General features: G+C 38.2%; 2 protein-coding genes and 1 long non-coding RNA gene across 3 annotated transcripts; 2 read left to right on the top strand and 1 right to left on the bottom strand.

The window, feature by feature from the left end:
• Positions 1 to 319: 319 nt before the first annotated feature.
• On the top strand, positions 320 to 6,214 carry txndc12 (thioredoxin domain containing 12 (endoplasmic reticulum)). Its single transcript, XM_061045152.1, has 7 exons — positions 320 to 503; positions 2,514 to 2,574; positions 2,885 to 2,937; positions 4,061 to 4,134; positions 4,266 to 4,335; positions 5,072 to 5,155; positions 5,320 to 6,214. The coding sequence occupies exons 1-7, from the start codon at positions 404 to 406 to the stop codon at positions 5,397 to 5,399; spliced, it is 522 nt and encodes a 173-aa protein (XP_060901135.1). The 5' UTR covers positions 320 to 403; the 3' UTR covers positions 5,400 to 6,214.
• Positions 6,215 to 6,264: 50 nt separating this feature from the next.
• Positions 6,265 to 25,053, bottom strand: gipc2 (GIPC PDZ domain containing family, member 2). Its single transcript, XM_061045148.1, has 6 exons — positions 24,430 to 25,053; positions 11,302 to 11,487; positions 9,265 to 9,445; positions 8,795 to 8,907; positions 8,264 to 8,345; positions 6,265 to 7,538 (listed from the first exon to the last, which is right to left on the bottom strand). Exons 1-6 carry the CDS (start codon positions 24,703 to 24,705, stop codon positions 7,387 to 7,389), a joined length of 990 nt encoding a protein of 329 aa, XP_060901131.1. The 5' UTR covers positions 24,706 to 25,053; the 3' UTR covers positions 6,265 to 7,386.
• Positions 10,638 to 10,923, top strand: LOC132979396 (uncharacterized). Its single transcript, XR_009674049.1, has 2 exons — positions 10,638 to 10,764; positions 10,823 to 10,923. It is a non-coding gene; the product is annotated as an uncharacterized LOC132979396 (long non-coding RNA).
• Positions 25,054 to 26,469: the final 1,416 nt, after the last annotated feature.

Genomic DNA, 26,469 nt, shown 5'->3' with positions numbered 1-26,469 from the left:
TATTAAACTTAAATGGACAACGATAACAAAAATGTTCTTTTTCACCTTGCAAACAACGCGCGAATTACTTATTTTTTATGTTTTAAATGCATTCATCGGCTTTTAAACTTGTATTTCCGTGTATATTTCTGTTCCGTTTCTTAGGTTACGTTTTCTAACTTGACAAGTTGAAGCAGCAGACGGGAGCACGCGGTTGTGTGGATGTGACGTCAATGGAACAACCCCCAAAAAATGTGAAATAAGTCACGGCTGACCAATAAGAAGACGAGAAGGGCGGGGCCATCGAACAACCTCTCGTATTCATTGGACGGACTTTCCCATCCGGGTCTTTTGGTTCACGGACAGCCACTTCCATTAGCCTCCGACACCGCTTTGTAATTGTGAAGGAATAAGGCCAGTCAAAATGCAAACTTCTCGTGTGAATATCGTGTTTTTATCATATCTGCATGTTTTTCTGTCTTTAACATGTTTTCACGAGGTCGTGGGAGCAGCTGGAGGAAAAGGTAAGTGTTTATTTTGAGCTAATGTGTTCAGTCTGCAGCGAGTGTTGGTAGCTTCAGTGGCTGTTCATTGATAGTTTCTCCACAGTCACAGCAGCGATAAGCTATCTGTCTTTGCAGCAGCATTTCGGTGCCGGACTAAATGTTACATGTCCAGTTGTTGCAGCTTATCGATCATAAGGTTCAAAAGGTTATTCCACTGAAATTATATAGAGATTGGACAAAACTTTGACCACCCAGAAGGACATTTTCATACCAAAGATGTTTAAGAATAATTAAAAAAACCTGTACATACTAGTGTGTTCACAGTAACTTTAAAGTACACATGAAAATATGGACACAGCACACAGATTGTTTTTCTTTTTTAAATTCTACAAAAACAACTCAATAACGTTTTCATTTACTTTAGCTCACCTAAAATATTTTTTTGTCTCTTTTTTTCTGGTGCTAGAAGAAATGTATTCCTAGATTTTAGATTGAACTAATATATTTTACTTAACCATTTATGTTACATCCTGTTGTACAGCAGCACTGTAGTAAACCCTGTTACTTGAAGAAGAGACAGTATACTGCTTTTTTTAGAAATCAGTCATAGATGATTTATTATGGTGAGAAGATCACAAGAGACAATAGTGTACACACCTTCATTGCAATATATCTAAACAAAAGAGGAGTTATTATTTTTAAAATTTTATATCATTTTTATTATTATTATTTTTTATCTTTATGGACAAAAAATGCTAACAATGTCAAGACGACACTAAGTAACCTTAACTATTAGAAAGAAGTCCCACACATTGAAACTGAAACTTTAGCCGCAGTCATTCTCATTGTAGGTACTTCAATACTTTGTTTGTGTTGTTGGTTTCAGTAGTAGTAGTAATAAGTAGTAGTAATCATTTATTTCAGTCACAAGAAAAACAAAAACATCTTGACCGAAAAGGTGTAGGCTGAAGTTTTATCTTATTACACCTACCCTTATTACAAATCATATTATTTAAGACACAAAAAACAAAACATATCAGAACAAAATTTGTTCTAAGAATTTATTTCAAAACAAAACAAATGAAACAAACAAAAAACGAAACAGAAGTCACACTCACAAAAAATAATCAAACCGACCTTTTATATTTGTTAAGCACCATTTTTTTAAAACAAAAATGTAAATCTGGAAAGTGAACTACACGTTCTTAATTCCATGGCACAAGTATTCCACAAGTTAACCCCTTTTACCGAAATACACCTGTTCTTTATTTTTGTCCTTACCTTTGGTTTTTTTATACAAACCTATTCCCCTTAGTTCATACCGGCTCTCTTTAGTTTCAAAAAACCTCTGAATACTGTTCGGACTTGTACATTATCTGAGCAGTTTGTAGATCTACTAGATCGCTGAATTTTAGAGCGTGTATTTTAATAAAAAGTGCGTTAGTGGGTTCGTAATAATCAGATCTATTTACAATTCTTATAGCTTTTTTCTGTACCACTGACACCTACTTGCAAAACCATGTTATGCTGTAAACCTGAATATTAGGGTTGCATCCTCTGTATTTTATTTTGAAGCAATAAGATAAGATACCGGTAATCCTTCATTGATCCCCAGTGGGGAATTTCGAAGTGAAAAAACTGACAAAATAATTGCTTTCACTCAAGAATGTACTCGAAATCTGTTTACAGAAGTGGATAAGAAACATGTGAAAGTCATCAGCAGTCACATCAGGAAATGTAACCTGATATAAAGCTCTGTACTGAAAGCTTTCTTCCTCTAACAAGGGCACTGCATTGTTGTATTGATTTCATTGATCACATTGCTACCTTACAAAGTGAGTGGTTACAGGTGACAGAGCAGAGCTGATTCTTCCCTCGAGCTTGATATCGAATTACAAACCATTGACACGGTTTCCTCGCACTTCTTTGTATCGACACTGCTACAGCACTAAGGCAGACCCACCCTTTAGTACAAACATAATATCACTTACTCAATTCTGGTGTGCTCACTCATTTGTTCTCCGGCAGGGTTTGGAGAAAACATCCACTGGAGGACGCTGGAAGATGGCAAGAAGGAAGCAGAGGCCAGGTGAGTTCACACCTCGAGCTGAAATGACTGAAACACTTAAACCTGCTGAGCCGCCTTCTGAACAACTATTAGCCAGAGGTCTAAAACAAACAACGTCTAGTACAGGACTAATAACCGGAGAATGCTGACTCATTGATATATCGGCGGCTTGTATTACTGTTGTTTGTTTTAAAAGATAATTAATTTCCTAGGGTATAATTAAGTTGACTACAGTTGCAAGAAAAATAAAGTTTAAGTTACCAGTTATTTTGTGTTCCCTTGCTTAGTTTCATACTTTACATGTGTTTTTTTATTGTGTGTTTGCATTCAGTGGACTGCCAATCATGCTCATCATCCATAAGACCTGGTGTGGAGCCTGCAAAGGTAAAACAAAGCCTCGCCCTGTCACTCTAAAAAAAACATCTAATTTTGATCTGTCAAGTCAAGTCATGTCTGAATAGAACCATTAGAGAATGCTTTAGTGCCATACTTAAATGTTTACATGACAAAGGCCATCTTGTTTTGCAAATAAATGTAGCCTGTGTTATTCTGCAGTCACAGTCACAGTGTTGTTTTAGTAATAATAAAAAATGAGTTCCAATCCTGAGTAGGATATTAAAGCCATAACTCCCTGTAGTCAGAACAATTCAGTAAGACTGCAGAAATAAAGAGCGTGTTGCTTTTTTAGCTTCTGAAATACAACACACCCTCTTTTATATTTTCCCCTTCATTATATCTTAAAGCTTACAAACAAACTGAAGTTAAAGAATTCATTTCAAACTTGAGAAATAAGACCATCAGAGGAGCTCTTCAATGCAGAATAGATTCAACTATTGAGATTGCTGTGAGGACGTTTATGTAAAAGTGCCGAGGCTCTTAAAGTTTACCAATTCATTCAGTGTAAATGGAGAAATTTAAAGGACAATGACGAGAGAAATCAGGAGTCAATGTAGTAAAAGAAAACAACAACACAGGTGTCCGTACCATCAATATTGGCCCCATGTGATCTATTTAAGATAGACAACACAAGCAAACCAACCTGTTTGTCAAAATGTCTTCACTTGACCTTAAAAGCAGGCAAACGTGGTTGTCTTGATTCTTTGACCTCAGAGACAAGATACCTGCAGTCATCCTTAAATTAATATATATTTATATATATATTTATTTAATATTAGTACACTGACACTAAATAAGACTCCTCTTTAATTCGAAGCACCTGCCTGATTTGTAACTGTAATAATAAAACAGTGCAAGATAATACTGCAGTACAAGGCAACTTTAATGTCTGCTTTCATTTGAGCTCAAGATAGACCCGATCCTATACAGACAAATAAACTGGAGTAGGACGATCCTACACCCTAAATGATGAATACAACTAGTTGGGATAACGTTTATCTGAATAAATATCAAGAAAGCAAGTATCGTTATGGTAATGGTACGATTTGTCCTGGATTTGATCGTGATACAAAAGAATAATCGATTGTATTTTGTCACTTTTCAACATCAGCACTGAAGCCCAAATTTGCCGAGTCCAAGGAAATCTCTGAACTTGCACACAACTTTGTTATGATCAACCTGGAGGTAAGAAAATGTAGATCACTTTTTTTTTTGTTGTGAATTAAAGCTCAAGCAGCCACAACAAACATTTCTAATCAGCTTGGTGAGATGTGTTCCCATGCCTGTAAGTGACGAGTTATCTTTTGTGTGAACAGGACGACGAGGAGCCAAAAGATGATGCCTTGACCCCTGATGGAGGATACATTCCTCGGATTCTTTTCCTCGGTACGGGGGGGGGGGCGGGGGTTGAGTCAGACTTCATGTAAACACTGTGTGGGATTCTTTTGCAGACTCTGATTGCACTCTTACTCCTGTATTGATAACATAGTGTTTCAGTGGGCAGGATTTCAGTTTCAGCTGTTTCTGCCCCACTGACTAGAAATAAAAACAATAATAGTAGAGAAGGATACGAATAAATACAGATGAGTAATTAGTAACAGTTATATGATAGTGTCTTTTATGGCAGCAGTGATATAAATGACTGGTTGAAGATTGTATAAATCATGGATGATAACAATAATTGATTATCTTTGAAATTTGGACTGTTGCTCGGACAAAACATTGAATTTGAATTGCTCGATTTGATCTCTGTCATTTGTTCTGTTTTGGACAATTTGTTACCAAATATTCCGCCCTGATACGTAATGATTGATTCATATTGAAATGAACTTCTAGTTGAAGCCCTAAGAGCCCCCTCAAGGCAGAGCCGTTTGTAAATCCATTCACTGTTTACAAATCTGTTTGCACGCTGAAGGTCTGTGCACACAGACGTGCAAACCCTATATGAGACCGTTTACAAATCCACACGCTCAGTCGAGGAAACGTGAACTGTGGCAACGGATTTGTAAACAGCTTTTAATTTGTTCTTACCTGAGCCTTCAAGCCCTATATTTTTTGGGATCAATTATATAGTTTTAATCTTGATCAAAGTTAATATTTGCCTCATTTTGCTCCCTGGCAGATCCAAGCGGCAAAGTCCATTCTGAAATTACCAACAAGAAGGGCAATCCAAACTACAAGTACTTCTACAGCAATGCAGACCAAGGTAAACATCCAGATTCAGGCTCTTTTTGTATTCTGTTACTGTTTGCCTTAGCAGCTGTGTCTTCCAAAATGCTAGCTGGACTTGGATTTGTCCATCCCTCTTTTCAAGTATTCGACGATCACGGTTTGTCTCCTCTGACTTATGTTTCCCTCGCTCCCGCTCAGTTATATCTGGCATGAAGGAGGCTCAGGAAAGGTTGACAGGCGACGCCTTCAAGCAGGGTCACGCAGAAGACGAGCTGTGAGGACGCAGAGACGGGCATCAGGCTGTAAGGGCTACACTTCCTCTACCTGAGCCTGTGCTGCAGACCACCCCCAAACACTCTCTATTTAAACTGTAACTTTAGACAGTGAGGCTCCATCTCACTTAGCAAACCAAGCCAACCATTAAAACGGTGCTTGAGTCTTTCTTTTTGTTCGATTCCTTTCTTTTTCTGATATTACTGTACTCATGTTCCTGTCATTGTTTTAAAAACATGTATATTTGTAAGTAATTAAGTGCCATGTACTGTACTTACTGCCTGTAGAGGATACAACCAAGTCATGCAAGCCAAGTTAACAGTTATTCACTTACACGCCTGTGTGCTGTTGTCAGACACACCTGGATAATGCCAAGTTTTAACAGGTGAGCTGTCTCGTTTTTCACCAGACAACACAGAGGTTTTAAAGAATAGAAAGGTTTATCTTTGGAGAGGACTGTTTGATTCACTAACCAGTAACGTTATGTTTTCACCCAACAGCAGTAATACTTCATGTTAGTCAGAATACATATTTAAATACCTACAGTGATGTGCTTCCAATGATCCTCTACAGTCTTAACTCCATGGTGTCAGTATTTAACATTCACTATAACCGTATTTCTATTATACACTTTCTTTTACTCCTGCCAGTGTACCTGCTTATTAGCCTGACTGTGTTTTCTGGTTCTGAGTTTGTTTTGCTGCTCGTAAAGTTCTTGGTTCATATTTTTTAAATGAGGGATAAAAACATTGGTAAAGTGTCTTGGTGTATTTTCTACATGTACACAGCCTAGTGTGCAAATAAAGTTTGTTCTACTTAAGTCATGTGTGGTTTCATTGTGAGCCAGATGCATTCACGACACAGCTGCAGTAACAGTATATCAAATTTTATTGTCTATCCAACAATAGTGATCCCTTATGGTGCGTCAAACAATATGAAACGGCTGCAAACAGCCAGCATCAGAACCAGACATGAATCAGTTCACTATTTAAATTCAGTTTGACAGTGATTTAAATAGTGCAGTTACAATAAGACCTTTCTTTCATACCGAGCCACTTCTCAGTGGGGAAAAAAAAATAAAAAATCTGCTACAGCATATGATTTTCCATGATACAATAAATTACAGGAACAAAAATAAGCGTACGTCTGTAAATAAGCTGGATGTCATGACATATTAACAGTGTTTACAGACTTTAACAATATGAGAGACTAAAAGGAATGTTGGTATGTGATCGAACTCGTCTAAAGGGTTTAGAGATAGACACAAAAAGGCTGAAACTGAGATTTTCAAGGACACAAAAATCACAAAGTAAACCAACTTTAAAATGTGGAAGCAGCCGAAGCTCTTAGTTCATTTAAAAACACAATAAAGAGATAAAAAGATGTTTGAGAGAGAAATATAATCACTATAAATCACTATAATTACACTAATTACACCGTGTTGCTGCCATAAAATCAGCAACATTTCACATATAAAAAAATCTATAAAAAGCCGTGTGCTTTATCTGTATATTTAATATGACACAGATATAAAGTTAGATTAAAACTGTGATCGTTTAGAATTGAAGGTGTGCAGAAACCTTTTCATTACCAGTGTATAAGACCAGGTTAGACTCTGCTCAGCAGATGGCATCACTCTTAAGACCATTTCTCAAAGGTGGAGTACAAAAAGTTTGAACAACATCTAGAATTAATCCTCAGAAGTTTTAGCATGCATGAGGCAGCTCTCACGCTGGAAACTGCATTCCACATTTCATGGATATCTTTACAAGATTTCACTGAAACGCTGACGTGCTAGATTCCTTCTGTAAACCCAAATGACCAAATTTGACGCTTTGAGACACTCCATCCGAGCGCAACGCGACGCTACATAAAAACTTAATTCACTCATGTTGTCCAGTTTGTTTCTGAGAATAATAAGACGTGAGTTCGGGGAAGGAGAGGATTGTGTGTGTGTGTGTTTTATTGGGATGGGGATAGCCGATTGCGATCTTATAATCTTCCCTGCTTGGCGTCTCCAATGGCTCCCCAGACATCAAACACAAACTCATCCGGGAAAGCGAAGTCCCCGAGGGTCTCGTCTAACGCCATGGCGAATTCATCGGGGTTCTTTTTGTCGCGGCCGACCTCGACCATCGTAGCAGCTGGGGAGGAAACAGCACAACACTTTACTGAGTAACTGAGAGCTTTTAGGCTCTTTTTTTATTTTTGATTATTTGATTTTTTTGTATGCAATAAATAGAAGTTCAGAATAATTTTTTAACCCACAGAATACTTTGATTTAGAAAGTCAGAAAGGGTGATGTCTAAAATGTTTTTGGCAAAGCTGAACAACACAAAGGTAAAACCTAAAAATTGAATCCAACAATTCTAATAGTCTTTAAAGGCTCCAGCATGTTTAGTAAAGCAGACTCACAAAATATTGTTGTTTTGTTGTTGTTGTTAAATTATCCCCGAAGGAGATTTGTTCGTTTTACTCAACTCATCCAAAGTAGTAGGAGAAAAATCAGCTCCTCCTTGGGGTGAAGCAACAGTGCTTAAAAACTTAGCCGATATGCTGACATATTTTCTTCCAGGGTAAAGTACGCTATGTGAATAAATCATGGATTAACATACAGACAGAGGTCACAGAAAGGGCTAACTGAGGCCAAAGAATTTGTGTGAAGGACCAACCTGATAATCTACTTAAAGTGAATACTGGAAGGCTGCTCACGAGAAATAAATATGAACGATATAAGCTACCTTACTTTAAACCTCTGGGGGGAGAAAAAGTTTAAACTCCATTGTGTGTCATTGTAAGCAAGTAGAAGTTGTGTTTCACAGAAACAGAGAATAAAGTTCATAAATGATACTTAAATGTTGTTACTCACCAAGTTCAGTGTCTCTGATGCCCATGTAGCTCTCCAGGAGGTCGTCCACTTTCTTTACTGCCTTCTCGTCAAACTCTGTTGGCTGGAAAACAAAAACAAGTTCACAGATCAGTTCTTTATTTGATGGTATACAACTCTGGCAACACAGACTGTTTAAGATTAGGTGACCAGTCTGACGTTGATTCATTTTTCAAGATGTCATCGGTGAGGGGGACACATTTACTTCTGGTTATTTACATGACGGGTTAGGGTTAGGGTTAGGTTGTAGGGATTAGTATGCACCATCTTTTGTGGGTTTTTTTCTGTCTGTAACTTCTGTGCATCTTCAACAAAGATTAAGATTTTAAGAACAACCAAAGGAAATGCAAATGTTCTATTTACATCAACAGATCAATGTGAAAAGGTTAGAAACCAAACTGTCTCAGTATGAAATGTCAATGATATGAGAAGGTCACTTTAAGGAACTTCAGTGCCCGACAGATGCTTCTCACGCACGAGATGCTGCAGATAAATGCAAATGAAGAAACTCACCTCCTCCTCGACAGTAGCCGGGCCCTTGGAGCGAAGTCTCAAAGTCCCTCTCCCGTTGCTGATCTTGTTGTCACTAGCAGGTTTGGCACCCTTTGACCTGGGCTCAAGCATTTCTGTCAATCAAAGAGGAAACTACTTTACATAAAGCCAATTTCACACAGCTGAATCCCAGTTTTGGCTTGCATACGCCGTAATTTGTCTTGATGGAAACAGTGCTGTCTCAAAAACAGGTATGGTTAGACTCTTTTAAGCACATGCATTTGAATGTTTTTCCTCACACAAATGATGCTGTGGATGTGAGCCCTGCTGTGCAGTCCCACATGCTGAGAAACACTGCAGCAAGCGAGTCTTTGTCATTGGCTGAAGGTGAATCTGTCGTCTTCTAAGAGTGGGTCAGTTATGTAACGTGCTGATGCTGATGTTTTTTTTTACATCACCTACACTCTTTCTGTATCCTGTTTCTTACTCACCGAAGGCCTTCATGGGTTCGACCAGTTTGAGGGTGAAAACCTTGTCCTTGGGAAGCTCTTTCAGCATGCGGGCCACCTCATAATGTCGCGTCCCCACGATGTTCCGTCCGTTAATGCACTCCACGTGGTCGCCCACAGAGATCACCTTCACCCCGTCCACAACGCTGCCCTCTTTGATACGCTGCCATAAAAGTCAGAACCAATTAGAATAAACACATCAAAAGAAGCCAAGATTACAGTGCTACACAAAAAGAGAGTTTTCTGAAGGGGTTTCCAGGAAGCAGAACACAAAAATAAAGATCAAACAAGAAGGCAAAGTGTGACAAAGTGCATGTGAGGTTACGCGAGTACAAAACATTCTTGGCAATACTTAACTAGTCTAATGTATTTACTCTTTCATTATGTTATACCAGACGATCACTTCTTCTTGTTTTCAAGTCCAAAGATGCAAAAAACTCCACTTACCATGAAAAGTGGAGAAAAGTTTAAAGCAGATTACTTTATAAATAAATAAAAAGCTAAGTTCCTAATCATTAACTCCTCAGTAAAGAGAAGACAAATTATTTTATACCTTTTTTAAATTCATTTTCTACGCTTTTCTTGTAAATGCACGTAAGTGTTCGTTCCATAAACCTCTCTCACTGACAAATTACTGCATAAAAAGGCTTAAAAAGTAGTCCAGATGTGATGGAACAGCTGCAGTACACTGGACTACGCCTGGTTGCAAGACATTTAAATTGTTTATAAGATGCGGGAAGAGATAAAGAAGCTTATTCTCCAGACATCAAAAGATACATTCAAGCTATTCTGTAAATGTAGATTACTTCAGCCGAGCTTAAAGGAGCAGCATTCTTTTTAGCAGTACATGTAATCCAACAGCATCACCACACTGACCCAAGGGGCTTCAGCGTGTCGTAAACAGTGTCAGGTTATCTGGGTGCAGTGCTGTTTGGGAGTCACATGATGGCACACGTGAGCACTTTGTTTTTCTGGAGAAAGATGACCGAATAAGCTCATTACACCAGTCTGCATCGACAGAGGCAACATACCAGGTTGAGTTATTGTTTTTTCTCTATTATGAAAGCAGCTTTGTACAAATACTTTGAACATGGCAATCTGTTTAGCTGTTTTGAAATTGCATTAGAAAATCCCTCTGAAGCTGTAATAACTTCAGTTCTCAAACCTGAGATTTATTTACTAGTTTAATTGTTTAATATATTTTGTATAAAATGAAAAAAGGCTGAAGGAATGACTCCATTGTTGGATTTAGTTACAGGGCAGACGATTAATCAATGACAGTGAGACAACTTTTGGCTTTACCCCGTCGGGGCAAAGCATCAAACATCAACAAAGCCTCCCCATCACACGTTTTTCTTACTTTGTCTGACCACCTATAAAAAATAATAAACATGGATAAACGATTGTTCTCTGCACCCTGCATATGACAAAAGTATACATATAAAGTACCTTGATGTTTTGACACAACTTTGGCTGAAAAAAGTGAATCGTCTAACCAATAAACACAGCTTTTGCCTATAATTATCCTAACTCTCAACAGGTCTAATTTCTAATACTGGTCAAAGACAGGTCTTCCATATAAATTTAAGAGTAATTCCTTTGTCTTTTAAAGCTGACTAAAAGTGCCTGCCCATGTATTAACTAAGTATGCTTCTTAACCTGCAAATCTGTGAAAAAAAGTTACATTGAATGAAACATTTCCTTTGTCTCTGCAGTTTAATGAAATGTACTTATGGTTGTTTCAATTTTTAAAGGTTTAATTTTTTGGCGTTTTGTGGCTTTTTTAGAGATATAACAGTAGATAGATTCAGAAATCGGGCAGAGAGAGTTGGGAACAACATGCGGGAAAGAAGCCACAGGTCATATTCGTTTAGAGGACTATATCCTCTGTACATGGGACATTTTTTCCATGTATTTTTTTTTTTTTAATCTCTTCTCCAATAAGTAAAAGTACTCAGGAAAATAAACAAAACATTACCTGTGAATGTGTACAGGGTAACAGGCTCCTGTTCTTCTTACCTTTATAAAGGCGTATCCTGCTCCATTGTCGGTGATGGTGAGGCCCAGAGCATCTTCAGATTTGTAAATTTCCACCTCCTTCTTGATCCCTTTAATGTGGGCGAAGATAAAATCCTCTAGGCCGATCTGGCCCCCCAGCAGCTTGTCCATGTCAATCTTGTGGGTGTTGAGAGTGCAGAACAGGAGCTGTACACACACAGACATGGAGCAGGAGGACTTAGTACAACATAATGTGCACATAAAAAGACAAATGATACATTTAAAACACCATTGACTGTGTAAATACTTCTTAATAGGCAACAAGTTAAATCATAAAAATCATAAAATAGGCTTCACTCCAAAGAAAACTCCAGGAATGACAGCTATTTGAAACAGAATCACAGTTTTTTTTTAGCTACAGCCTGAAAATAAACAGTTTGAGTGATGATGATTGAGCACACTGACCCTGTATACCATCGAACAAAATACCCAGATTATGTCTTGGCTGCAGCCATATATGCAGTTTTACACTGTTCCAACTCGGTTGAGACATCAGAGTGTGATGTGTCTGTGCATCCAGGAGAGGAAGGGCCAGCTTGTGACGAAGCAGGCGAGGAGGGGAGGCTAAATTACTTTTCCTCCTGTGCCAGAGATTTTAAAATCTGGCCTCACACCTTGTGGCTGCCTGCCTCGTCTTGGCAGCACAGAGAAAGGGAAATGCGATCAGAAGGAACACGATACACCAGTGGCCTGATTTAACGGCGCTTTAAACAGAGACAGGACAGTGAAACCCAGGAAGAGGTGGAGGAGACAGGAAGATGTGAATCATTCATTCCTCTCTAACTCACCTAGACAAACAGAGAAGCTATTAATAACTCCTATTAGATTTTTTTATTTACATAGAGTTATGTGCGTGTGTAAGTTCTGCATCTATTGTGGAATCAGCTCTCTAGTGAGGCTTTGAGAAATCCAGAGCCAGGACTTGTCAGCTGACCTCCAGGACCGATTGGTGCTGGTCCATGAGGAGGATGACCTTTGTGCACCAATCAGGTTCTGGCAACGAAGGCCGGCCTTGTTTGGGCCCTTCTCCTTTGTGTACCAACAGGCGCTGTCCACACACACACACACACACACGCATTAGCAGACAAGGCCCCATGCGTTGCTGTGGGTTACCAGACTATAAAAGAATGGGATTTTAATAGAGGGAGGCCGCGAGAGGAGTGGAGCAAAGGGAGAGAGGGAGTATGGAGCAGAAGAGAAGGTAAGGGTGGGGTGTAGCTGAATTGATGGCTCTCTTCCATAACAGACCCCTCTCCCTTGCCTCCTTCACCACCCCTCCAACCCCCCACCAGGCCAGGGCATTACCCAAGAGCGAGTGGGTGGAACAGCAGTGGACGCCTACACCCGGTTACCAAGGCTGCTGACTACATTAAGCTGCTTGTGTGCGACGCATACAGCTCTCAGCACTCCTCTCCTCTCCTCTCCTCCTGCTGGGCTGACAGCCGCAGCGTGTTCACACTGCCAGGGGGGAGAGGCAGCGTCACACACTGCAGCGACTGCTTCTCCTCTCCTCTCCTCTCCTCTCCAAGACCTGACTCACGACAGCAGATACTTCACCTCCCACAGCCTGCACACTTACCAAAACCTTGATAACCACAAGGGAAAGGGCAAGTGAAAGGAGAGAGGTTCTGCAATCTGCTCAGCATCACCCCAGACAGAGTTATTCTTATTCTATGGGTCAATGCTTTCAAGACAGGAAAGGAGGAGGAAAACAAAATATATCTGATTTAAAAAAACAAAAACAAAAAAAAAACAGAATGCAAGGGTACCTGTAATATTAACTAAAGGAAGCATAGAGCTGCATCTGTGATAAAAGTACCACTTTCACCACAACAGGAGAAGTTATTTCATTTTTCTGACATAGAATACCTGACATGAGAGATTTATCAGGTTTCATTATTTTCCAATGAATTTAAATTACATTATTACTTGTTTAACTGCAAAAATAATCATTGAACTAATACCAAAGATGAGTGTTAGTTGTACTAAATATGGGAGAAAGTTGCATGGACACCACCTCTTTTCACCGAACTTTGGCTGACAAAAGCGACACCTGGTTCATTTTTTTTAATTTATTGCAAATGACAATAAACAGAGCTTTCTACTTTTACTAATCCTTGTGCTCAACAATGTCTTCATTTGTAATATTGGACAAAGAAAACAGAAGTTGGTAACCATGTATAAACTTAGTAGGCTTCTTTATCCTGAACTATACGGTAGTTAAACAGAAGGATGAAATGTGCACTCTGCAGACAGAGATATAATCCAGAACCGCTTTCTAACATGTAACAATAGTGAACAGTAGTCAAAAGCAGATAATTAATCACTGGTGTCAATCCCTTTTTGTTCACAACAACTTTTAAAACCTTTTTATATGTATTTCTTAAATGAAAATTGTACATATAAAAACACAAATTTACAAATAATTCTCAATACTACAAGTTTGATCTCTACATAACTTATAAAGAAATGGCACAAAGCTCTCTCTTCTCTCCTCGTGTTTTATTTTCCACTCAAACTGATGGACACTAAATGTTCCCTGCGTCACTGTAAAGTCTATTTTCAGTGGACGGGGACTTCAATTTTCAGTGGCGTTAACTTCACAGAAACAAAGGGGCCAAATGTTCAACATATGAGGTGACGGTTCGATCCCCTGTCATTTAGTAACTAACACTGACAATGAGATGAGATGTGTCACGATCTGCCTGACTCAGCTCAGCAGATGATTGTTGGATTAATCACATCACACTTTCACTTCAGAGTTAGTCATGAAATTAAACTACCCTGAGTACTTTTACTAACGTACCCTTCTGCAAGTCTACAGTACTTTTAGAAGAATTCAGTTCATTCTACTCAATACTTTGAGATTTTGAACATTGAGATGGTATAGACTATACAGGGCCGGCCCGTGGCATAGGCAGTATAGGCAAATGCTAGGGCCGCCGGCCATCCATAGGCACCCGAAAAGAGTGAGGAAGAAAAGTTGAAGACGATGAGAAGAAAAAGAAGAAACAATTTGTATAACTATCACTAAATGTTATTTCATTTTATATAATTGTCATGCTATTTTTCAGTAATTATTACAAAACAAGCCAATACAACATAACTACATCACCTATTTAAAAAGGCCATATTTTCTTGCTCTCTGCTCGACCTGATGCTTCACAACACCGCTGCTCGGTACCTGCTCATTTCGGGGGAAGAGTGCAGACGATAGCTCGTGATAGCCGGGACTCGAACCGGTCCAACCCAAGTCCCTACGGACTGAGCTACTGCCACCCCTATAAATATCAGTTTTAAATGAAGAAAAGCTGTAAAACATAAAGCTGTATGCCCGTTTTAAGTGTATGAATATTGTGATTGGTCGTAGAATTGGTAGCATTACAAGGGGCGCAAGTTAAAATCTTGCCAGGGTCACTAAGAGGGTTCAGGCCGGCTCTGCTTAAATATGTCATTGAGCATACTTTTTATGAGCTCACTAAATATGATGCTTTTGTAGATATTCCACACAATACATAAAAGTTACAATTATCTGCACTCCTACAAACTACAACATTAATATTTTAATTTTGCTTCAATAAAATAATATTTTGCATAATCCATAGTCCTTTGCTTTTACTGTCATTAAGAGCAGTGCTCCCCCTCCCTCTCTTTCTCTCTCTCTCTCTCTCTTTCTTTGTTGTGTACTTAGTGAAAGCTTACACTGTTGTATCTTTTACTGGAAAGATAACGATTCCCCTGCTTTAAGAGCAGCTAATGTGTTTGTTTGCTAGTTTTAAACACATTATTCCTGAACCTCTATTGGATTTATTGGCAGAAAACATTAAACCGATTTAACCCTAATGAAACTCTTCATCTTCTCTTTGTTTTGACACACAGGACAGGATATACAAGCATTACAAGGTGAATAATTTGTTTCTCATTAAATAAAATATAATAAAATGTTTTGTTAATTTCAGCTATTCTGATCATATTTATGTTCATTTGAAGTTATTGATGTCAAGTGTCCAGCACACAGCAACGTAACAGTTCAACTGAGAACCCTGCTAAGACATATTACTTTTTTTTATTGCAGTTTTGTTCTCCTCACACAAACCTTTTTCAAGCTTTAAATAATAATAATACCGCAGTTCAACATTATGAGAGAGATTTGTCAAGCAGCCATCGGACATTTAAATATAATACAACGGCTGATATTGAACCGTTAAATCTCCACCTACATATTCTCTACAGAGATCTCTCCTCTTGCCTGTAAAATAGAGTCAAAGATAGATAAATAAATAAAGTCATTTAACAGGACAACCCTCTGAATTATGTCCTGTACTGAAACAGTGTTGATTTAAGCTTAAGAAACCTGTTTCTTTGGCTATTAAAGTATTGTCAAATGTCAATTTAGAGCCCCTTCAACAGATGATAACGGCAGAGAAGAGAGTGGGGAAGAATAAACTGATATAATAGCTCACATAAAGGGAATTACTATGGTGTATAGTATTAAAAAATAAAAAGATGTCCTCTTTCCAGTCTTCATCCATCATAATATCTGTGGCTAGGGTTTTAGTTGTTAACAGGGATTGCTGATGTAAGCTGTGTGTGTTGTGGCGTGGCTCAGTGTTCAACAGGATAACACAGTCATCAGCACGAAAGCCAGTATAATCATTAACCTAACAGCGGATGTGCGATTCTGTGGAAACATAACTGAGGGATGATTCATAAGGTCTGATCAGAGAAACAGCGCTTATAATTAGAAAGCCTTTATCGACTGATCCTGACTCAACCAAGATTTATTGATTTCATTAAGTTGATCTAATGTGATTCTGCTCAAATGACAAGAGACACTCAACACCGATCACATCAGTTCAAAGGGAAAATAAACAAACATATAAAGATGAAAATCCATGTGCAAGAGCACTGAGCAGCAAAAAAAACAAACCACTGCAATAAAGCAGAAAACTTCTGAGAGCTTGTTGTAAACTCAGATTGCTGAAGGATTCTGCATGTCCCTCTGAGATGTAGCCCTATATGCGAGTATAATTTATTTTCTTCATACTAATGTGCTGAAAATTAAAGTGCAAGATTGGCAAGTTGAAATGTGACATTGAAGAACCTGAATTCATTAAGGATTATGGCCTTCCTTTTCCTTATGAAATAGAAACATTTCTTAAGAAATTGAATGGACTACAATTAGACTGATGAGTATTCAGCAGATTAAGTCTATCCTTGTTCATGTGCAACTGGACCCCCTGCCTGCCTTCCCCCTCTTGAGACTGTAAATCTGTGTCTCTTTATCCCTTGTCCTGTCTGTTGTCAGTATGCTTGTTGTTTTGTGTTTGCTTTTACTCACTTATGCTTACTTCTTGACTTTTGTTTGATTATTATTTAATGTTGTTTTTCTTACTTTTGTTGTACAGTTCACATGTGGTGATTGGCATGTTATTTCCCCACACCGCTAATGTTCATATTCATTTCTGTATCTACCTATACTATGGATGTATGGGTTCAAATTTAACTTTATGCCTAAATTGCCAGTATGCCAATTTTTATGTAAACATGCAGCCAATAAAACTAAAAAAATACATTTCTCTGTCTGATTCTTTCATTTTAAAGTTCTGCATACTGTGAAGTTTTAGTTCGTTATGGATCTAAGATGATGACCTTTATTTTAATTTCAGGGCATTTAACAGAAATATGTTGGGTGGATTGCTGTGCAGATAATTTACATAAAAATACAAAGGTTTAGACACTCAAAATGTAGATTGTACAGAAACTGTATTTAAGAAGTGATAAAAAGCAAACCCTTTTTATTCCCCATGGGACTTAAGTTTAATCATCAGTTTTGAGACCTGGTAGCTACATTGTCTTTTCTGATATGATATGGGCTTGTGTAAACTGGGCTCAACGTTACATTTACTGCCAATTGGATCATGATTACAGGCAAAATGTATCCGCATTTTTAAAAGACTCCTTTATTAAACAGAAAACAGTCTGAATTTCTGAAGCAAGCCAGGTTTAAATTAATATAATTACTTTTGTTGCATCAAATATAAAATGAAAGCAAAACAAAAATCAACTACATTGAATGTGTTGACTAATTAATGTACCTATTGAAGCTCCATGAAGGACACTCGAGGACTGAGTAACAACCAGAGCTCAAACTATCCTTGGAAAGATCACCATACAGGTGATAAATAAAATATTGGTTCCCCTTTTCCAAACAGGCATTGTTTATACTCAGCCATTACATTGATCCTCAGAGACACTGTTGTTGTTCTGCAGGTGCCATGATAACGCTTTCCTCAACCTTCACTGATGGTAAACAACTTAAACAACCATTATTTCAGATACAGTCTCGTACGTTCCTCACACATAGACACACACACCTGGGGTCTGTATCTGCAGATTCACACACTCATCCTTCGCATCACATTTATATAATGAGGTGATTACACAAACATAAAGGGAGAGTCCATGCTCTCATGACGGCTACAGGTGTAATGGGCACTAAAGCACCTTAAAGTCAAACAAATGGATTTATTAACAGACAAAATAAATGATTAAACAAAGATCAACACAAAAACTAATGTAACTAAACACAAGAACACACAATCCCTGATTGAGGCACAGCAGAAATCCTCTCTTTTCCTAAAGCCAGCACTGGGCACAAACAGCACAGGGAAACATACAGCTGTAACATGGGGCATAATAACTAGGAACCACAGTACACTGAGGACATACTGAAGGAGTATTTTTCATATTGAGCAGCCTTAAATTATATAAGGGAGACATTTCATTATGACACAGTCCAGTTTAACACCCCCATTATTTTAAAGGTTAACAGGCAGAACGGGTGGGAGAGCTGTTCAACTGGATTGCATTTAGATTGCAGGTGTAGCTAATAAAGTGACTATGGGTGTTTAACTGAGGAATTACGATGCCCAACATAATTCATTTAACTTTTAGTTCCACCCTAGAAATGATGTCACATGCCTGCACCTTTGAAAACTGGGTGTTTCCGACCTGAGCAGAGAATTGATTTATTGCTCTCACAATGTCACGTGCTCATAGTATGAGTATGACGGGTGAGAAAGTCCTCAGTAATCATTCTCTTCATACCAAAAGTTAAATGAATAACGCCTTATTACACACTAATCAAGAGTTAATTTTACTTAGGTATGTGAAATAACTGAGTGAGTAGCCCCAACTGCAGGTTAGCCTGAAGCTTTGAGGATTAAGAAAGTGTAGGAGTCTGGATAATGCAAACAGAGTAAAGCATTATTAAATGAGGTTTTGTTTCACGTTATCCTCCCTCTCCCTGCAAACATGGAAGCAGGGCTACCTGCGAAACAAAAACAAGATATGTGGCTCTGTCAGACTATACCGCAGTCTAGATATTCAAATTGCAGGCAAATGTATTGTGTGCTTTCCTTTGAGTAGAGAGCACACTATGAGCAGGTGGACAGGAGACAAAGTCAGAGAGCCACACCTTAAACTGTACAGCTGTAGGCCCAACAACCAGACTTTGACCTGAAAAGACACATAAAAGATCCCACTTTTCCTGTGAAGAGTGGAAACTTAACATTCATGTCTTTCTAGCTGAGATAACATGGACTTAAATATGAAATAAAAAAGAAATAGAGCTGTGTGCCAACCAAAAGTAACAGGGATTGTTATTCCTAAAAAGGACTAAAAGGTTTCTCCCACCTATTGTTGACATTTTCTGCCAAGATCCAAAGACCTGCCTACACAGGTTTACACATGTGCAATTTTTTTATCAATAAAAATGGTCACAACTGCACATCTCTTGTTTTAACTTATTAATGCAATAGACAGGTTTTGCCTTAAGAAGATTTGGGATTTTAGCTGATTTTCAGCAGTGTGCTTTGGCTGACCTGATTCTAACCTTAGTTTTTCAAAGCATAACCCTACTTCAGCATTTTTTAGAAATATATTGATTTTGTACCAGCTCTTACAGGGCTGTTCTGTAGTAGATCTTGACCTTTAACATCGCTGAAGGGAGGAAAAACATTGATGGAAAAATATTTTGAAAAGTCCCTAATCTCTAGGGAAAGTTCCTGCGGGGGAATTGCTATTTGAGTTCATGTAAAATATGTGTCTAGTGTACTGTAATTATGTTTGGGATGCCAGTTATTTTGATCAGACAAATTCCCTTCACTCAGTTGTGATTCCTATCGAAAGAATTTGACCCTGAGCTTCAGTGCAACATAAGGACTTGTGTTATTATTTGTACTACAATACAGTAGATAGTCAAACTGAATCAAGACTACCTTTAATGCAGTATGAGGTCAATTTGGAAAGAAAAATCCAAGCTGTCAGGAGAAATAATTACAAGGAAGACACAGTGTTTTTCATTACATAACTGCAGTAACTCAAGCAACCTCAGCGTATAACAGAGCTGCTATTAAGAACATGGGTGTTAATGATTTGTGTTTTCACAGTAGATGTCTTGGATCTGAAGAGTATAGACATTTTCTTGTCCATGTACGTTCGTATGTAGTAGTACTAGTAGTGGTAACAGCTGTGTATGCTGTATTTTATCATTATCTAACTTGATCTACAGCATTTTCATAGAAATGCCCCATTACTTCTAGGCTGTCAAAATAACTCCTGTTTTGGAGTTCTGAATAAACTCAACTAACCAAATAAGGAGACAGAATGCAAATTAACAAAGTACCTACTACAATCGCAAATATGTTGGCACCAACAGCAACACCTTTCTAAGCTGCATCAGTAACTTTACAACGATTACATCTTTAGAAACAGATTGTATCTCACTTCTGGTCTTAACTGAGAAAGGTAGACCTTGAAAGATTAAGTTGAGCTCAAAGCCAACCAAGATTTCCCCTGTACCTTATCTGTCCTTCCAGAGAACATACCCAACATGCAGCATAGACACAACCAGATGAGGTAGGATAGCTCACATGCCTCACATGATTTGGAGTATGAGCACTGAAAAGAAGCCATTATCCCCACAGTCGTTCATGTTCGTGAGATGTTTTCATATGTAAATATGTATTTGTAGCCGAGTTTCTAACAATACAGTAGCATTTAAGATTCAAGGCTTTGCCAGTGCTAAAGCAGATGGTGCAGCCACAATAATATCCAGTGCTCAGTGGGGAATTATTTTTTCAGCTGATTTTGATAACAGACTGTTTCTGACAGTTCTATAATGAATAACATTTTGAGTAATGGACGCTTCGCATTGAGTATCATGATATCACTGAAAGTTGTTATAAAAAGCTTTGAAGATTCTGACTCTTATTAATCATTTTTTTTATATTTATATATTAAGATAAAACAAATACGTTTTAAATGTTTTATAAGAGTGTTAAGATTTTTTTTTTTTTCTGGCAAAGGTTCCAAAACTTGGGAATCATACTGGCATTAAATCTTAAGCAAAGCAACAACATTTAACAATTACATTCATTTTTTAATCAAACAGACAATTATTTCCCAAATGAGTTAATAAACCATTCAGTCTATAAACAGCAAGAAAAAGTAAGAAAAGGACCATTATATATCTCTAGAGACAAGGGTTATGTCCTACAATAGCATGATTTAAATGACTAGTTGATTATGAAATAGCCAAAGGTTCATTTTCTGAAAAGATTAAGCTACAAGTAAGAAATTAAACTCGTATTAACTTAATCCCTGTGTTGTCTTTTTGTTGATAAGGAAAAGTTAATTAGAGACGCATCATTTAAACTGATGCTACAGTCCTGCCATAAATCCTCTTTACAACAGTCATTTGTTTGAAGGATTTTAGTTAATCTCCTTAATAAAAGATGTGTTTGTATTAAGCCTGGCCCACTGATATGAATTAGATGGGAAACAATAACTGTACACCTCTTATAGCGGGTTAAGACAAAAAACATAAATTTGGGTTTTGGTACCGAAATGTAGTGATTACATTGTCAACATAATCAAACCTTAGCTTTCAATCTGGGACCCCCTCCGCAATTAGTTTCTATCAACATCTGTTAGACAGAATATACCTCTGGGAACCGTTGTTACTTTCTCTGTAATATCAGTGAATCCAGCGATTAGCGTTGAACGACTTCCAGACAAGAGATCTCAGAGTAGCGCATGTTCATTTCTTGAGTCTCAGTACAGTTCAACCGTAAAATATAAACACAAAGCAGCTTCACTCTGACTCACTTCAGTGGTGTGAGTCCGAAAAAAACAAAAACGGGCCGAACTGCCTTTCAATTAACAGGGATTAAGTTTGCCAAAATCTCAACATCGTAATGCACATTTGTAAAAGGTAAACAGTAAAGCTTTTTCAAGTCTGTCCTGAAGATGAGAAGAAAATGACGTTTAAAATTTGTGTTTGTTGAATGGAGGTCAGACCGATTATTCTGATGTGTTTCACATAGTCAGAAAATCTGAATGCTTTTTGGCTATAACAACACAGCATCAAGCAGATTCGTGGCTCAAGTTGAAATGTGTGTTCTATGAGAGATATCTGCACTTTTATCTAGATATATGTTTTTAGAGGTCAATAAGTCATAGTTAGATTACTGCTGATGGAAGCTGGTAAGTGATGAGCGTTTTCTTTGATAGGAAATAATAAGGCTTTCATAACACAGTGCTGATACGTTTTGCCCTGTTTGAACAGGTCACATCCTTTCAGAACGGGCACCACCGTCACAGTTAGGATCTGTGGTGTTTATTGAGGGAGGAGGCCCTGGGCAGAGCCGCTATGCTGGGTCCTCTGGGACATGGTCTGGCTGTGGCTGGGATGAGTTATCTGCTTAGATTTTAGGCTATGCCCCCTGAGCCCGGACGTGAGGGACTTCCTGTGGTAAATATGGTGGAGTCCAACAACTAACATTATCACATTTGACTCCATACCCTTGTCTGTCTCTCTATCTCTCTATCAGTATTTGTCTTTATTGGCTGTGATACTTTCCATGCAACATTTCTGAAAAGGCCACTACTCTCAGTTGCATCTACACCACATGCTGCCAATGTGATATAACTCCTTTACAGAACTGATTCGTGTGTTGCTATTTACAAAGTAATTTTACTTTTTATTTATATAAATATAATATAAACAAGCAGGTCTGCTTTAAGGCATTATTTCAGCAGGGTATCCCTTCTCATTATGTGGCAACTACAAAAATAAAAACCAATGTGAATATTTACTGATCCCTGTAGTGCTGAATGTTTTTCCTCCCTTCAGCGATGTTAAAGGTCAAGATCTACTACAGAACAGCCCTGTAAGAGCTGGTACAAAATCAATATATTTCTAAAAAATGCTGAAGTAGGGTTATGCTTTGAAAAACTAAGGTTAGAATCAGGTCAGCCAAAGCACACTGCTGAAAATCAGCTAAAATACCAAATCTCTTTAACTGCTGGGTTATGCTGAGCTTGTTGTTAGGGGAGTAACCGCCTGTGGGACAGTTTCTGTTCTAAAACAAGTCTAGACAGATACAGAGCAGTCCTAATGAATGTTATTGATAGATGTGATGGGGAAAAAAAACCCTAGCAAATTGGCTGGTGTTTCAGAGAGACAAAAACTGTAGAATTTGAGCCTCAATGAAATAATTTTCTCCAATCAAATCATAGTGTGACTATTTTGAATAAAGCAGCCCTTCGCTTATAACATATATCTATACGTGAACTCCTGCATTGTATGCTTCACTCAGCACCAAAGCTACTGACACAAATTCCTTTCATTAATGACACTTGTTGAATGACTGAGCTTTAGAAAGGAAAGGAAGTTCCTGTCTCCAGCTCTTACAGCACAGCAGGCTGATAACAGGCTGCCCCGCCGGCCTATCTAGTCATATTCAGACTGACAAAAGTCAAACATGCCACTCACACTTTCCTTTGAAAAGACGAGCTCACGCAGTCTGGGCTGAGAGGAGGACACAGAAACTGTTTTTGTTTTCATGACCTCAACAAAGACAAATCACAGAGCAGATTTCTCAATTAATGATGTCAGGTGGGCCTAAAGGTGAAAGTAATTTGCCAGTATCCAATGAAGTTAAATCTCAGATCTCTCTTAATCCTGGATTGAAGGTATGTAGGCTGGTAGAGAGCTGGCAGGGCGTGCCTTTACAAACAACATCTAGCTTTGACACGAGACAATCAAAGTTGACGTTTAATGGCCGGCACACGGCTAATCTCTTAGAAAAGCTGCTTATAAAACTGTTTACTTGAACTTTTACAGCAAGAATTCACCTTGCATTTGTCAAGGAAGAGTTTAATATTCCTTACTTTAGTCAAAGAAGCATTACCACTTGGTAAAATACTCTGCTACAAGTACAAGTTTTGAATAATGTACCTGCATAGAAATACAAAAGGTATATCAGCTAAATAAGTATCAAAACTAAAATGTACTCAGTTATGTTACCATCATTTATTACATACTGGATTAGTGGTTTTATTTTGATTAGTGGCATTTTACAACTCTGTCTAAGTTGGAGCTACTTTCAAATGTTCAATATACTATGAAATAGTAAGATTAGTGTAATGACATGACGTACACGTTCAATGTTGTTAACCTTGTTCGTCAGCTTTAATGGGGGTAATAAAACACAGGGTCACATTTCTTTGATGTGTACACATGCCTTTGCCAATATGCTGATTCTGGTTAATAGTGCAGCAAAGTTGAGAATCAAAGTTCAACAACAGAAAGCTGCATTCATAAATTGGACAGTGACTTCTATGTAATCTTAGATTCTCCTCACAAATATCTGATTATTTGAGCTCTGATATCTAAATGAAACCACCTGAGAGGTTTAAAGGACAAATGTTACAATGACCACAACTACTGACAAGGAGCCTTAACGAGACACCTTTAGGGCCCCCTGTGCCATTATGAGTTTGACTGTACTTTAGACTTATATATTTAATATAAACATAATCCTAAAAGGAACAAGTTGCTACATGTTAAATAGGTTAAAGGTAGTGAAGTTTTTAAGTAACTTTTTACACCACTGCCTAATTGAAAACTAGAAAGAATAGGATATGTGGAACACTTCTTAAATCTTTAACACTTGAACGCACCACAAAAATCACTTGTGACTTTTTTTTTTCTCTCCCGAACAACAGGTGAGCTCTTACCTCAGGTGGATTTATATTAAACGCCTCTGCTATTTTCCCATACAACTCCTTGACGTTGGTAAATCCCTCGATCCTGCCGGTGGGACTTCCGTGAGCAAGCTGCGTGTGGAAGACTAGTTTGGGCCGCAGGTTGGCAGGTGGAGGAGGGAGCCCCGCTCCGTTCACGGCGGTTTTAGCATGACTCCCGGCACCTGCGTGTCCACCGCTGACCTCCTCGTTTTCCACCAAATTCTCCTTCGTCGATTTGTTTTTCTTCCTCCATGGTCCCAACGGCATTTTTTTTGTTTAATATAAGGGGGTTTTCGACGCAGATAGTAAAAATTCCGAGCCGCTGCTATAACATTGAAGTAGCTAACCTGTTGAGTTCCAAGCCCAACGGTCGACTTCTCCTTATTTACTTCCTCGTTTCCTCCGAGCTTTCCTGAATTTCCTTCCTTCCTTCTTATCCGACAAACCCTTTTCCCCTCCTCACCTGCGAGCAGTTTAGATTGGACTGTAGTTCTTCGAAAGTGACTCGACCCCTGCCTGCAATAAGTGGTGTGAATATTCAACAGGTAGGTGGTGAGTAGGCTACGGGATAAACTCTGACACAACCTGCTGGCTAACAATAGCCACTCTGTTTGTCTCGCGTGCCGCGGGACGCAGGCGCAGTGGGATGAACCCGAGCTGAGTGCAGGGCAGGAGGACCAGGCCCCAGTGCACCTGTGCTCCATCACCGCGGGCGGGGTGGGGGGTCATTACTGTCAAAATAAATTATGCAGAAATATGCTTAGAATCACAAGTGAAAATGGCTTGAGGTGATAGGCCAAAATATTGAAAAACTGGATTTACGTTCGGGATTAAAGCCATTCATTGTCTAATTAAAGGCCCCGTTACAGACCATTGTTCCGTAGTCTCTAATCAAAGTGTCTCTCTCCAAAATTAAAACTGGTGAAGTCAAGCTGGCAGCCAGGCCAGAATGAGAATAATTGTAAATTACTGTAAAAGTAAGTAGCCTATGCATTATCATTTAAAGGAAGCCTACTTTTGCAAGTGGAATCAAAAGTGACCAGTTATTAAATTTAATTTTAGTTATTTTTTTAAATGTTTTTTAATCGAGTAAATAGCAACATGTTTGCCTGTTAATGTAGTTAAGTAGATAGGCTGTGAGGTAAATGTCCTACTCCTTAACACTGGAAACAAAACAAAACTCTAATCATAGTCCACCCCTAAATCATCTAAAACATGTTAAAACATATTCAAGTGTAGCTAAATGAGTAGGTTATAGATCTTGTAATGTTTCAATAATACATTTAGATTAAATACATGTTTTTCAGAATCTGCAGTGTGCATCTATCTGTATAGTAGGGAGGAATGTTACAAACTGGGTTTGCTTTATTCATTGCTAACATGCTTTTTTTCTTTAGTTAAAGAAATTAGAAACAAATTAAAATGATAATTGTTCTACCTTTTTATATTGATGTTCTTGAATTATGTTTTTTACTCCCACCTGCCCCTGTGCTAACAGCTCTGTGACAAAGGCTCATTAGATAAGGGCCTTTCAGATGTTAAATTGCCTTAAAATGTGGTTTATTTTCATGGAGAGGCGTTAACCTTATCTAAGAGTGGGTTGAACAGTTCTTACACTTATTTAAAACCATTGACTTCTGTGAAGCATGTTATGGTTAACGGATGACAGGTGTAAAAAAAAACATACACTGTTTGATGAATAATTTTCCTCCAGTATGATTGGATAAGCAATAAGGTGTTTTTTTCTTCCAACTTCTTTTGAAGATACAATAACTAATTCAACAAAGAAAACCATGAGGCAGGCAAACTCACACATTAAGAAGGAACAGGTGTGTTTACTCTCCACCCTCCTGGGTAATAGTGACTCATCATTTGCAGAAATCTCTAACACATGTTATTAATACACATTTATTTTTTACTAAAGGAGCCATCTGTGCACCCAAGGGTCTCAATTTCTGTCTAGCAATTATTTTACAACAATAGATTCCTATCTTTAGATGTATACTAATAAGATCCTCATATGTGACATAA

Source organism: Labrus mixtus, chromosome 8, assembly GCF_963584025.1.
Source record: "Labrus mixtus chromosome 8, fLabMix1.1, whole genome shotgun sequence".
NCBI classification, from domain to species: domain Eukaryota; kingdom Metazoa; phylum Chordata; class Actinopteri; order Labriformes; family Labridae; genus Labrus; species Labrus mixtus.
The sequence above is the reverse complement of the archived record's forward strand: the minus strand, read 5'-3'. Positions and strand labels throughout refer to the sequence as shown.

Coding starts and splice junctions, on each gene's coding strand:
- txndc12 (XM_061045152.1), top strand. CDS start 404: ATGCAAACTTCTCGTGTGAATATCGTGTTTTTATCATATCTGCATGTT. Junction 504..2,513: donor GGGAGCAGCTGGAGGAAAAG/GTAAGTGTTTAT, acceptor GTTCTCCGGCAG/GGTTTGGAGAAAACATCCAC. Junction 5,156..5,319: donor CTACAGCAATGCAGACCAAG/GTAAACATCCAG, acceptor GCTCCCGCTCAG/TTATATCTGGCATGAAGGAG.
- gipc2 (XM_061045148.1), bottom strand. CDS start 24,705: ATGCCGTTGGGACCATGGAGGAAGAAAAACAAATCGACGAAGGAGAAT. Junction 8,908..9,264: donor CGAACCCATGAAGGCCTTCG/GTGAGTAAGAAA, acceptor TTTGATTGACAG/AAATGCTTGAGCCCAGGTCA. Junction 7,539..8,263: donor CATCAGAGACACTGAACTTG/GTGAGTAACAAC, acceptor TTTCCTCCCCAG/CTGCTACGATGGTCGAGGTC.